At 32.6% G+C, this 12,431-nt stretch overlaps 1 protein-coding gene across 1 annotated transcript in view; it reads left to right on the top strand.

The window, feature by feature from the left end:
• Window positions 1-12,431, top strand: part of nid2a (nidogen 2a (osteonidogen)) — a 43,446-nt gene that overhangs the window by 12,704 nt on the left and 18,311 nt on the right. Inside the window, exons 8-9 of the mRNA XM_051132559.1 lie at window positions 1,021-1,248; window positions 10,421-10,567. Of these exons, the coding sequence (XP_050988516.1) occupies window positions 1,021-1,248; window positions 10,421-10,567 (375 nt within the window). The remainder of the gene's footprint in view (window positions 1-1,020; window positions 1,249-10,420; window positions 10,568-12,431) is intronic.

Here is a 12,431-nt window from a genome sequence, read left to right as displayed (position 1 = left end):
TCCTAAAAAAGTGCTGTTTTAAATATTGATAATAATAATAATAATAATAATAAAGATAAATGTTTCTTGAACAGCAAATCAGCATATTAGAATGATTTCTGAAGGATCATGTGACCTTTGATCACAGGAATAAATTACGTTTTAAAAAAGATTCAAATAGAAAGCAGTTATTTTAAATAGTACAAATATTTCACAATATTACTGTTTTTGGATGAAATAAATGCAGGCATGGTGAGCAAAAGAAACTTCTTTAAAAAACATAAAAAATATTTTGTTTATATATTTTATTTAATATTTACCAGAACTATTAATAGATTAAAGATTCATTAAATTGATGATAAATTCCAGTACAGAGTTACTATCAAACTATCAAACTGTTTTAACTAAATATTGTTATTTTGAACTTCATAAAAGAATCCTAATAAATTGGAATCATAGTTTCCTCAAAAATGTTAAGCATCAAAACTGTTTTCAAGATTGATAATAGTAAGAAATGTTTCTTAAGCATCAAATCAGCATATTAGAATGATTTCTGAAGGATCATGTGACATTGAAGACTGGAGTAATGATGCTGAAAATTCAGCTTTGTCATCACAGGAATAAATTACATTTTAAAATACATTCAAATAGAAAACACTTATTTTACGTTTTAATAATATTTTGTAATATTACTGTGTACTGTGTACTATTGTTTTTAACTTGTATTTTTGATCGGCCTTGGTGAGCATATGAGACTTGGTATAAGACAGACTTCGGACTTTGAGAATGGCTTAGCTATAAAAAAAAAGAAAAGGAAAAGAAAATGTGAGCTAAAAAATAGATCTTGTGACGTCTCCCGTCTGCTCTATTTCCTTTCATAGGAAGCTGTGTCTGATCTTGATGCACCCTAAATAAAAGCCATTTCTCATTGTGCTTAACCTAAGGTTGCTTAACAATCAAATCCTGTGGGATTTTGGGTCTAGAATTAAAGCTCGTTGTGAATTGCTTTAATCTAAATTTGTGCGTTTTTCCTGTTCTTAGTGATTACCTCCACATCCGTACGTGAGTTTACAGTCGTCTCAGCTGAAAACGGAGCGGAGACCCACAGTTTCCAGGTCAAACAGAACATCACATACAGGGACTGCACTCACGGGCTCCGCAGTGGACTGGAGATGCAGGAACTGAGAATAAATCGCATATTTGTTATGTACGTCAAAGAGGAGCGCATCCTTCGATACGCCATCACCAACAAGATCGGCCCTTTCGGAGGTAGGAAACGCCAAAATTGCTGGTCACAGTTATATGTTGTGTTTGATGTGAATGTAGTGATTTCCAAGTCAGGTTTGTTAAAGTCAGGATAAAATGGAAGTAGCAACAAATATTTTCTTCCATATTATCACTGGGTTCAGACTATTTTTAACCCTGGTTTCATTTTTTAAAAGAGTATATTGTTTAGCAACATACAACCAATCATAAAGTGCCACAATTCTTGCCTAATTAAAGGGATAGTTCACCCCATGATAAGAATTACCCCTCAAGCAGGGCTCTACAGAGTGACCATTGCATTGCAATGAACTAAAATTAGTGACAGCTTTTAATGATTTTTAAGGTAGTTTGTAAATGAGACATTGATTTAATACAACAGTTAAATAAACAAGAAGTTAATATTAAGTGACTTACATTGTCTGACTATAACATTATTGCCTGATTTTGCTCTATTTCATCGTCAAAAATAGAAACAAGTCACAACTGTGCCACTGCGCATCAACTCAGCGGTGTTTCGCTTATGAATGAACATGCGATTTTAAACGAATCTAGTGAGTTAATGATTCAATTTCCCATTCATAAAGAGAGTCACTTGCTTTATTCCTACATGAATCAGCCGTTCGAACGAATCAAATGAACGAATTTGGATTCTGTTATTAAATCCATGACTTGCCGCCACCTACTGGCAGTTTTAGTTTCAATTTTAAAGTATCTTTTCAGTTAATTAAATCATTTAATATTTCTATAATATTTATATTTCTCATGCCACCTCTGAGCCTCATTAAACATATGGAAATACATCTACAAGCCATCATAGGTGTATATGATTTTCATGTTTTAGACGAATACAATCAGAGTTATATTAAAAAATGTCCTGGCTCTTCCAAGCTTATTAATGGAGATTTTGAAGCCCCAAAAAGTGCATCCATCCATCATAAAAAGTACTCCACATGACTCCAGGGGGTTAATAAAGGCCTTCTGAAGCAAGCAGATGCCTTTATGTAAGAAGAATGTCCATATTTAAACTTGAGAAACCATAATCTCTAGCTTCCGCTAACTGTCTTACATGCGTTCTCGAGAGAGTGGCGTTCCAGCGGATAACGTAGGCGTAGCATAAGCTCTGGTGAGAATACGCTAGTCTCACAAGAACCAAGTTTACAGCAAAGGAAAACCAGTTTCCTCTCGGCACTTTATTGGAGATAAAAATGTCAACACCCATTCACTGCCATTATAAAGCTTGGAAGAGCCAGTACATTTTTTAATATAACTCTGTTTGCATTCGTCTAAAAGAAGAAAGTCATATTTGCCTAGGATTGCTTAAGGATAAGTAAATCATGAGGTGATTTTCATTTTTTGGGTGAACTATCCCTTTAATTTTTCATGAGCTTTGTGCAGTTACACTAACATTCACATGCAAACATATATATATATATGTTTTGTTATATTTGCTGTGCTTTTAGAGTGTTTCAGAAGTGTATTTACGTGGTGACATTTTCACCGTTTGACAAGCAGTTATTTCAAACATTTTCAAAGTCATTAATATGCAAATAAGAACTTTAAGAAAAAATTCTGACATTTTTTTCAGAATTTTCAGAACCCGACTAAGTTTTGAAACCTAACTACCCACGACTAATTACTATCCCAGGGTGAACTATGTGAAACATGTAACCCAGATAACCCAGGATTATTTGGAATTACACTGTCTTAACTGTTACAACTATGGGAATAGCCCATCTTTTGTTGACTGTGGTGTCGTCTTCTCAATTTTTGTGGAAAATCTGCATAACAGCTTCATTACCTAGTCTCCCTGTGTATGGCCTCCTGCTCATTCTTCATGTAGACCGCCCCTCATTTTTGGCATAGTTTCTTTATTAACATGCTGACTGATGTGGCAATGAGACGTCTGGCTTTCACACTGGCTTGAGTTCAGCTGCCTTCCCATCATGCAAAATAGGAGGTCTAAGATAACCACCCCAAACCACCTGCTGCTTTCTACCATGGCCTGGTATTAGACAGCAGACCCAGAGGAGGACTGCACTTAAAATTAACTATGTCTGTGAAGTGAGCCTGTAGCGTTTTACAGGGCTTTGTGTGAGCACTTTGTAACAAATCCCTTTATCCAGTGAGTTCCCTTAAGGAATAAATCAAACGTTTCTTTTTTAACCCCTCGATTTGTGACCTTGTAAGGCTGTGTAGTTCCCAAAAGAGGTTTTAGTTGGACCATGGTGCATTACATTGCGCTTTGTATGGCCTTCTGGTTCCTGGCTGGTGCTGTAGATGTTGACTTTAGGATGATAAGTGGGGTTGGGATGAGCGTATCTCCAGCTGTGTTGTATCTAGTCTGTGAGCTGAAATAAGATCCAGTTTCCTTGAGTTGCACAATCTTCAGAACCTGATGTGACCTTTCCTTACATTTGCAATGGATTGCACGTTTATATATGAAGATAGAGTGTTGTTGCATTGCATCGTAATGAATGGTATTTGTGTCATCAAATATTGGAAGTGAAATGTTGTGAAGTGGAAAAGTTATGACGTAAGCATGGATGCATGATATATTAGTGCCATTTTAATTATTGGGTGAAATTATGAGATTAAAACTTTTTAATTTGTAGTGCTTAAAACATTTTATTTTAATAGTGTAGGATTTAATGTCCCTTTATCAGCCAGAAATTTCATATTTGTGCATTTCTGGTTGAAACGTCACACAATTATTGAGTTTTCATGATTAATTATTGTTGTCACTTTTCAAGGCTGACATTATTTTATTTTATTTATTTATTTTTTTTTTTATTTTATTTTACAGCAGCTTGAAATTCATCACATTCGCGATATAGGTTTTATTTAATCTTATTTCATTTTATTTTATCATTTCATTTTATTATTTATTAATTTACAGTAATAACACCAGTATGAAATTTATCACATTCGCTATATAGGTTTTATTTATTTTATTTTATATTTGTGCAACCCTATTTGAAAATCATTGTTGTCACTTTAGGCTGACATTTTATTTTATTTTATTTTATTTTATTTTATTTTATTTTATTTTATTTTATTTTATTTCATATTTGTGCATCCCTTTTTGAAAATCATTGCTGTCACTCTAGGCTGACATTTTATTTTATTTTATTATTTATTTTTATTTATTTATTATTTTGCAGGAACTGGTTGCTGTGATGTGGTTGTTTCTTAGTCAGATCGTGCTGTTTGTGAGAGTTTACTGTTTTAAGAGTAAAGTCTCCTCCAGATGTTAAAATATAAATCTGTATAGCGCATGTGATAAATTTCATCCTGCTGTTTTTATTGTGTTGGGAGTGTCCATAACAGGGTGGTGGGTAGAGGAATAGTTGCAGAGTGATGTTGTGGGAACAGAAGGACACCCCGGAATCCCTGTACCCAAGAGAGCCATGCATGCACTCTGGCTGAGGCTGGAAAACACAGCTGCCACTGTCTGTCCAGTGCGTTCGGCACGACTGACATATGGTAATTAGACCAGTGCTGACACATCTAAGATATTAGATTAGACTGAGGTGGATTCACACGCTTATATGTGACCACATATCATGTCATTATGGTCCTGCTGACTGTGAATATGAGTGTGTAGCTAGATCTCATTTCTCATTCATTCCAGACCAGCTGTTAAAGTTACATGGGGTTGATGATGTTTTTTCAAACAACCTGGGCTGATGAAATTTGGTCAGGGCAAAGTCAGTTCACTTGGTGGCCATCTTGGCATTAATTTTAAATTTCTTGGATTTAAATTTTATTTTAATTTAATTTAATTTTAGATTTAATTTAATTATTTATTTTATTTCAATTTTTAAATTTTATCCTGTTATTTTATATTTCATTTTTTTTTTCATTTTATTTAATTATTTTATTTTATATAATTTTATTCATTTTATTTTTTTATTTTATTTAATTTTTATATTTAATTATTTTACTTCATTTTATTATTTTATTTTATTTTATATTTTACTTCATTTTATTATTTCATTTCATTATTTTATATTATTTTATTATTTAATTTCATTTTACTTTACTTCCTTTTTTATTATTTAATTAGTAAAGTAAATAGTTTAATAGTTTAATTTTATATTATAGAATCGTATTTATTTTTCATTTCACAATTTTTATTTATTTCTTATTTAATTAAATTTTTTATTTTATTTGACTTCTTTCATTTATTTTCATTTTCATTATCATTTTATTTTGTTTTATTTCATTTAATTATTTTGTTTTGTTCAATATTTTTGTATTTCTTTTTTCAGTTTATTTAATTTTATATAATTCGATATTTATTTAATTTTGTATTAATTTTATGTTTAATTAAATAAAAAATTATTTTACTTTATTTCATTATTTTATATTTTTCTTCATTTTATTATTTATTTTATATTTTATTTTACTTCATTTAATTTCATTATTTTATATAAATATATTATTTTAATTAATTTTATTTTACTTCCTTTTCATTGTAATTTAATTTTATATTATAGATTTTTTTTTTCATTTCACAATTTTTTATTTCTTATTTAATTTAATTTTATATTTTATTTTATTTATTTGACTTCATTTCATTATTTTATATTTTATTTAACTTCTTTCATTTCATTTCATTATTTTAATTTCATTGTATTTTCTTTTATTTTATGCTTAATCTGACCAACATGTTTTTGACCAGTATTTTAAAGCCAATATGTCCTCGTTTTAAATCAAATTATACACAAGTTTTGGCTTTGTTTAGATGAATGTGTAGAACAGTGATGGTCAGTGTGTTAGGTCAGTCAGTCGGCTTCTGTTTCTTCTGGCACAAACCCTAACACCTTTAATGGGTCTGAGTTCCAAAACCTCTCGTCACACACTCTTGACATAAGTATTGTTGTGTAAACTACACAAGAAGTGTTTCTCTCCCGTTCGCGACAGCAGTTTCCCACCCGGTCCGTCAACCCCCTTCGTTTTCCTCGAAGCCTTGTGTTAACCAGCGCTCCTCCCCGCTGTTCTGCCGCTGTCCCTTTAATTAGCACAAAGTTGAAAAGAACCCCCCGACCCACTTTGGCAACGTCTGTCCTGTAGTTTCTCTCCACTTTTCCCCCTCCCCTGTGGAGTCACTTTAAAGGGGACCGTCTTTCTCGTTCTCGCTCACTTCAAACAAAAGTCTTCCTGTCTGCCTTTGATAATTGTCCAAATTGGTCCCTGGCCTGGGGTGAGGAAATCAAGCTGTTTTTAATGTGTGATGAGTAGACGTTGGATGGGGGTGAAGGTAGTCCGTATGGCCCAAGGGTCCCAACAATGGGTCCCTCATGGTACGCCGTATGGGTAAGAGCACAATGAATTCCTGTTGTCTTGGTCTAAGACAAGTTTGGTAATGTCACTTGTAGTTTTAGTAATGGTGTGTGAACCACCCTGAGTTTTAAGACCCTTTAAAGGTGTTGTGTTTTCCAGGTCAAGTACTTTGACCTCCAAGGTCAAATTTGAAGACCATTTGAAATCGCATAGGTTTGTCGGGAAGCAAGTGTTCACACCTCTCCATATGTTAACACCTGTAAATGCACGTTTATCACAAAGACCCTCATTATTCAAGGTCTGTGGTTTTACGACATCACGCTTCCCCTTAGGCTCTGATGGCTGTAGTAAAGTTCCCTCAATTTTTTTTACTTATTCATTTTTTAAAGAAGCCTCGTCTCAGGATGCTGACTTTGGCCGGAGGTTTTAAAACATCTGCAGTGACTCATTCATCTGTGAGTCACATTTCCAGTGTATGTTCGCTGGTGAGATAGTTCAGCATCTTGAATAAACAGCAATGCAGTCAATCAGTATTATAAACTGGCACAAATTGCTATACACAGTTTTTGAAAGAGGATTTTTGCAGCGATGCCTTACAAGGAACGTTTTTGGTTTTGCCTTTCAGTAAAGAAATAGTTCAGCTAAAAATGAAAATTAGCCAAAAATGTACTCGCCCTTAGACCATGCAAGAGGTAAATGAGTTCAAAACAGAACAGATTTGAAGAAATTTAGCATTACATCACTTGCTCACTAATGGAGCCTCTGTAGTGAATGGGTGCCGTCAGAATGAGAGTCCAAACAGCTGTTAAAAACATCACAATAATTCACAAGTAATCCACACCACTCCAGTCCATCAATGAACATCTTGTGAAGCAAAAAAAATAACTGCATATTTATAATAAGCAAAACCATTTTTAAGACATTTTTTATGTTTATTTTTATGTGTTTATGGTCTTCTGTCACTTTAAATGCTTAACTTCTTTAAAGTTGGGTGGGTTCTGATTGGATTAAAAGTGATTCCAACAATATTTTTTATGTTGTGGACTTATAGGTCTGCAACGATTCCTCTATTCCATATGAGTATTCAATTAAAAAAAAAAACCTTGATTGCATTTTGCCCATGTTGAGTAATTGGCAAAATATTGGAAGTGGCGGATTCCACATATGTGACCCTGGACCACAAAACCAGTCTTAAGTCGCTGGGGTATATTTGTAGCAATAGCCAAAAATTCATTGTATGGGTCAAAATTATTGATTTTTCTTTTATGCCAAAAATCATTAGGAAATTAAGTAAAGATCATGTTTCATTAAGATATTTTGTAAAATTCCTACTGTAAATATATAAAAACTTAATTTTTGCTTAGTAATATGCATTAGTAAGAGCTTCATTTGGACAACTTTAAAGGTGATTTTTTCAATATTTAGATTTTTTTGCACCCTCAGATTCCAGATATTCAAATAGTCATATCTCGGCCAAATATTGTCATATCCTAACAAACATACATCATACATCAATGGAAAGCTTGTATATTCAGCTTTCAGATGATGTATAAAGCTCAATTTAAAAAAATTCACCCTTATGACCCTGATGGTTTTGTGGTCCAGGGTCACATTTTAAACCCATTTAAAAATCATAATAAAGCACAATGTTATTAAGAATTAACAAATGCTATGATTCAGTTAAATACAAATATGCAATGCAAGTTTAATATATGCACTCTAATTATTTACATGCTACAGCGGCACCTTTCACAGTAAATGCTGCTACACAAACTGTTGTCATTTACACGTGTGGAGCATCTCAAACTCCATCTCTGCATTTTGTTGAGAGTTTGGGTTTATTATAACGGTCATCTGGGAATGCAATGAGCGCCATTTCATTATATTTGTAAGGTAAATCATTTATAAAGTTACACAAACACAGGGGAACACATTAGTGTCTTTGTCAATATGCTAACTGTTTATCACGATTTCTAAATAAAAGTTTAAACCTTCATTCTGAATTTAGACGTTTTGATGTCTATATATTCAAGAAATTAGAGTGGCTTTAGCTTTTCTGTCATAATGAAATGGCCAAATATTAAAGATTAAGTGGACATTTGAATTAAATCAATAGATAGATTAGATCACACAGTAAAGTGTAAAAACAATCACCAGGCTCTTGGCGCCCTCTGCAGGCCTTTGCTATAATACGTAATGTACATGTTAAATTATGTAGCCTATTTTTAACAATTGTTCAGTAAAACCATATTATTACTTATATTATTACTATTAGGCATGTTGATAATCTGGTCATATTTTTTTACCAAGCACATTTTACCAATTCCAAACCACAACAATCTTAATAACTACTATTAATTTTGTATTTAATCATTTGTAAGTGATATATAACTGCCCGTGAAGGCTGGAAGTGAAAAACTCCTTATATTCAGGTGTGCATAATTATTAGGCATGTTTTCTTTTACAGATAAAATGAGCCAAAAAAGATATTTAACCCAGTCTGAAAAGTTATTAAATGCCCATGAGAAGAATGCAATACTAATGCATTACAAGAATTTGCAAAGTTAAAGCTTGACCACTGGACAGCGAAATGCTTGTTGAGTCTGCATGCTCAGAAAAAACAGGTGGAGAAGAAAAGATTTAGGAATTAAGGTGAAGAATTAGGTGTGACACCATCAGGAACCGTTTAATCTCCAGCGCCACCATTTTCCAGAACTGCAACCTACCTGGAGTCTTCAGAAGTACAATGTGTCAGGTTCTCAGAGACTTCGCTTGGTAAAAAATCCTAAAAAAATGCCCCTGACTTAATAAGAATAACAAGTTGACGTGTTGTGAAATACATGAAGACAGTTTTTTTTGTATTTTTTTATATGCTTTATAGACAGATAAGTTGAGAGTGACTCTTGAAGGACAAGCATCACATCCTCTTGTACCTCTGATTCAAGAATTTATCTTCCAAAATCTGGCAGTAAGTTTTGGGAGTTCATTTTAGTCCATCTCTGCAAGTCAGACTTTTCAGGATAGGAGACTAAACATGAACTCCCAAAACTAACCTAATTAACCTAAACCTAATTCTTCACCTTAATTCCTAATTCTTTTGCAGTTAACGTGCATCTTTTCTTCTCCACCTGTTTTTCTGAGCATGCAGACTCAACAAGCATTTCGCTGTCCAATGGTCAAGCCTTAACTTTGCAAATTCTTGTAATGCATTAGTATTGCATCCTTCTCATGGGCATTTAATAATTTGGACTTTTCAGTCTGGGTTAAATCTCTTTTTTGGCTCATTTTATCTGTAAAAGAAAACATGCCTAATAATTATGCACACCTGAATATATGAATGTTGCTAAATATATACACCATATAACTATTAATTATAATTTTTACAGTTCCTCAGTATTTATGTTTGAATAAATCCTGTTAGTTTTTATGACAGCCTCCATTTAAATGTTTATATTTCAAAAAACGATTTGGAGTAGAAATATAATTATGCAATTGTGTAATTTAGGCATTTGTATACAAATAAGGTCATTTTAACCTTCAGTATTACAGTAATGTAGTACCAACTGACTCTCATGTGTATTTATAGCATTAGTTAAAAGATTTTTTTTTTCTTGAGAAAATTTGGCATGTTTTGTACCTGATATATATCCAAAATAATCGACGTGTGTGACAGCTTTATTGTTAAAGTAATAGTCCTTGGTGTGTCTGAGCCTTAACTATTGAGCTCTGTTGAGTACCTTTTATAGAAGTGTTTCACTTTGCTTAGCTTTTTTATGGGACTGATCCAGTTAAGATCCATGGAAATTACATAAGAAGTTATTTGTAGTGACATTAGCTCAGTTTGCTGCATTCCTATTTATAATTTGGTTGCCTTCACTTCTTTTCACAGCTGGAGACCAAGAGCCAGAAGAGGTGAATCCCTGTTACTCTGGAAATCATGACTGTGACACAACCGCACAGTGCGTTCCGGGTGAGGGACAGTTGTTTTTGTGCCAGTGCGCCACAGGTTACAGAGGAGACGGACGCAACTGTTATGGTAAGAGAAGTTATATGGGAGTATCTCTCCCTGCGCAAACACACCCGCTTGAGCCGTAAATTCAATTTCAGGTCCTTGACACTCTGTTTAATCAGTCGTGGGTCTGGAATACTTCGGGAATAACCCAAAACGTTCGTCTTCCTTCATTAGAGCCACGCATCTGTGTAACATCAACATTGCAGGTCGTTCAGAAGTGGGGTCATCACCACTGTAGTACATTAGCGTGGCCAGACGTTTCCTATCCAGTGAGTCAAACGCAAAATAGAGGAAACCCTCAGTGCCCAGGGGTCTTTCCCTTCGTCTGCTGTCTCTCATCTTCTTCCTCCCACTGTTACCAAGCCAAACAACAGAAAGACTAAACACTCTTTAGGTGGAATGTGGGAGATCTGTGGGGCTGTGGTGAGTCTGGGGAAGATTTGTAAGCAAAGACACATTGCTGTGGCATTTTTGTTTGAGCTGCACACGCAGAGGCCACATCCTCAGCTTTAAGCTAGTTGGGGGGCTCAGACCACCTGATATTTCCTCGTTTGAAGAGGGGGGAGAGCAAATCGCATCTCCCCTCCGGAAAACTCCCTGTGTACTAATACGGATGTTTTTTTTTTTCTTGAGACCCTTATTCCAGATGACATTTGACATAGAGATGTAATGATGTCAGAATTGAGATCATATAGTGTTTTTAAATCTGATTTAGTGATTTGGTTGAACTGATACAGAAAACAAAAGAGAGATTGAAGCTGTTGGGTTGCATAAATAACTTTTGAAATACTGATCACAAATTGGATATATCGCCATATTATCAATATTTTAAATACTTGATTACATTTATTTGAAAGATTCAAAGATCAGCATTTATATGAAATAAAAAAGCTTTTGTAACATTATACACTATACCATTCAATAGCTTAATTTTATTAAAATTAATAATTTCATTTAGCAAGGATGCTTTAAATTGATCAAAAGTGTAGACCAAGACATTTATGTTACAAAATATTTATATAAGATTATAAGATTTATATTTATTTATATTTATTCAACATAATAATAATAATAATAAATGTTTTTGGAGCAGCAAATCAGAATATTAGAATAATTTTTGAAGGATCATGTGAGTGGAGTAATGATGCTAAAAATTCATTTTAAATCAATTTTAAATCAAGGAATAATTAATTAATTAATTGAATTACATTTTCAAATATATTCAAATAGAAAACAGTCATTTTAAATATTAAATATTAATGTTAAATAAAAGTATTTAAATAAATTTCAATAAATGCAGACTTGGTAAACAGAAGAGACTTCTTTAAAAAGCATAAAAATTTACCTGTTCTTTGCAAAAACTTTTAAAATTAAAATTTATTTTCTATTTAATTGATTTATTTTACACAAATAAAACTGCAAGTTGGAAAGAATATTGTGAAATTAATACTAATACTGTTGAAAATATTGTTATTAATTAAAATAACAATTAATTAATTAATTAAATAAATAACAATTGTTATTATATTGGTAACAATTTTGTTCATTATGTTGTTAAAAATTACCTGACATAACCTAAACAGGAACCACAGTGCTAAACAGTGATTTTACTACAAAAATTAAATTTCTGAGAATATATTTGATAGTACCTGTATCATTAATTTCATTTATTTTTGAATCATTCATTTATTTTATTCAACGAATCATTGATTTTAGAACTAGTTGTTTGGTTCAGTTTGATGATGATGATGATGATGATTATTATTATTATTATTTGTTTTGCACTTAATAAGTAACATTCTGGAAAATATAATATCAAAAAACAAGATGAATGATTCAAAATGCTTACACTTTCTAAACAATTAAAAAAAATTTCTGTGCTTAATTA

Source organism: Labeo rohita, chromosome 17 (assembly GCF_022985175.1).
Source record: "Labeo rohita strain BAU-BD-2019 chromosome 17, IGBB_LRoh.1.0, whole genome shotgun sequence".
Classification (NCBI taxonomy): domain Eukaryota; kingdom Metazoa; phylum Chordata; class Actinopteri; order Cypriniformes; family Cyprinidae; genus Labeo; species Labeo rohita.
This window is presented reverse-complemented; position numbering and strand designations above follow the sequence as displayed.